Here is a 1,942-nt window from a genome sequence, read left to right on the forward strand (position 1 = left end):
CTAAGATATTCTAATAAAGGGGGTGTTTCCTTCTGACTTAAGTAAGCAGGTGGTGTAACAGATCATACGACTGGCGTTAAGCCATAATGTCTCCGCATCTGTTCCTCAGCCAAACTTCCAGGATATTTGTGTCACTGTAATTGATTTCTGTGGTGACTTAAAGTGAGTCTCTAATAACTGTGCCAAGCAACTTACTCAAGGGGAGGAAGAACTCACAGATTCCAGGCATTAGTTCCTCTTTTCTTCCCTCCATAAATGGCAAGAGTATGAATTAGTATGCCGCCTGAATTAGAGCTCTCCAGAGTAAGTAACCAACAGGAAGTCACACTCTCTCGCTTGCTCTCTTACACCACCTCATCTCTCATACTCTGCCAAAGCCTATGGACCTCGTAGGTGCAGCAGCAGCAGGTCTATAACAAGAATAATCTCAGCACATAATGATTTTCCTGCAAGGCCTTTTAATGTTAATAAGTTGTTCTCCTGGTAACCATTATTCTTACATCGATGAATCTGACTGTACTAAGTACCTTGCACAGTGGTCTCAGAACATACCTGCCCTTTTCTGACTGGCTTCTTTCACTGAGCAGAATGTCTTCAAGGTGCATCCACGCCATGACACGTTTTAGCATTTCCTCCCTTTCCAAAAGCTAAATGACCTTCCCTTGTCTGTAGATTCCAAATCCTGTTTGTCCATTGCTCTGTCAACGGACAGAGGGTTGCTTCCAACTTTTGGCCATTGTGAATAGTGCCGGGTGGGTGTACAAGTATCTCTGAATTGCTGCTTGACTTCTTTGGGCATATACTCAAAAATAAAACTGAGATCCTACTAGCAGCTCTGGTTTTCACTTTTCGTTTGAGGAACTGCCATATGGTCTTCCATAGCGTCGTCATGACCCTGCCAATATTGCCCAAGAGTTTACATTCCTCCAACTCCTTAGCAACACTTGCTGTTTTCTGTGTGCACGTGTTTTCAACAGCGGCCATCCTGATGACTGTAGGTGGTGTGACCTTTGCACTGGTGTGTGGGGAACACTATGTCACGGGGTGTCACTTAGCTTCCTCCCCCAACTCTATATTCAGTGGCTTGTCATTGGTACCTTAAAGTTGACCATAGACAGAAAGAATACTTCATCACAGAGAGAGGCAAATACTCCAAATCAGTATTGCTCAACACTTAACAGGCGCATCGTCGCGATGGAGGTGGGGAAGCATGAAGCAAAGCCAGGCGTCACCCAGCACCCCTGGTGTGCCTGTCACACCCACAGTCTCAGCTGCTGTGCTGGAGTCGCTATCGGTTCCATGGCCTAGCTGTCACGGGGCTGTATCACAGCCTACTTTTGTTCAGGGGAAGGGGAAGGATGTCCTAAAGGAACTCTGCAGTTTTGTGGACTCCACCGCTACTTCAGCTTTCTGGACTCCACCCCTACTCTAGTGATTAGAAACTACAACTCCCAGCAGTACCAAGGAGAGAACTGCGAGGACCCAAGGGTGGAGCTAAGCGGCATTCTGGGACTTTTGGGGATAAATAGAGAGTGGTTTTTTCAACAGTCGCTCAGGAGCAGTAAGGGCTCTCAGACGGTGTTGCTGGGGGCTATCAGTGTGTGCCTAGAGCTCCAAGTTAGCCAAGCTGGTAAAATATTCCAGTTACCTTGTATCTCTCTCTCTTTCTTTCCCTGGGTTGTTCCTTTCCCCTTCCCCCTTTTGTAAGTAAACCCATTATTGACCCTTTTGTGCATGCCTGCAGAGCAATTACATTTTAAGTGCAGGGTGAGGACCCACAGACAGGCAGACCAGTTCACTCCCGGCTCCCCTGCAACAGTTTGAATGCTCTTTCGGTAACTCCAGGAGACTGAGTGGAAGGAGGAATAAATCTACTACATCTATAAATGAGCCCCCATTATATACCCGTTATTCACATTCAAGAAACAAACACATTTTTTTT

At 46.3% G+C, this 1,942-nt stretch overlaps 2 protein-coding genes across 2 annotated transcripts in view; one reads left to right on the top strand and one right to left on the bottom strand.

Moving 5' to 3' along the window:
- Window positions 1-614, bottom strand: part of LOC101622132 (high affinity immunoglobulin gamma Fc receptor I-like) — an 18,609-nt gene extending 17,995 nt beyond the window's left edge. Inside the window, exon 1 of the mRNA XM_004689460.2 lies at window positions 553-614. Within this exon, the coding sequence (XP_004689517.1) occupies window positions 553-614 (62 nt within the window). The remainder of the gene's footprint in view (window positions 1-552) is intronic.
- Window positions 615-1,194: 580 nt separating this feature from the next.
- The window catches only part of LOC105854086 (myomegalin-like), a 13,887-nt gene continuing 13,139 nt past the window's right edge, over window positions 1,195-1,942 (top strand). Inside the window, exon 1 of the mRNA XM_012730005.1 lies at window positions 1,195-1,200. Within this exon, the coding sequence (XP_012585459.1) occupies window positions 1,195-1,200 (6 nt within the window). The remainder of the gene's footprint in view (window positions 1,201-1,942) is intronic.

This window comes from Condylura cristata, unplaced genomic scaffold, assembly GCF_000260355.1.
Source record: "Condylura cristata isolate star-nosed mole 26May11 unplaced genomic scaffold, ConCri1.0 scaffold00026, whole genome shotgun sequence".
Lineage (NCBI taxonomy): Eukaryota > Metazoa > Chordata > Mammalia > Eulipotyphla > Talpidae > Condylura > Condylura cristata.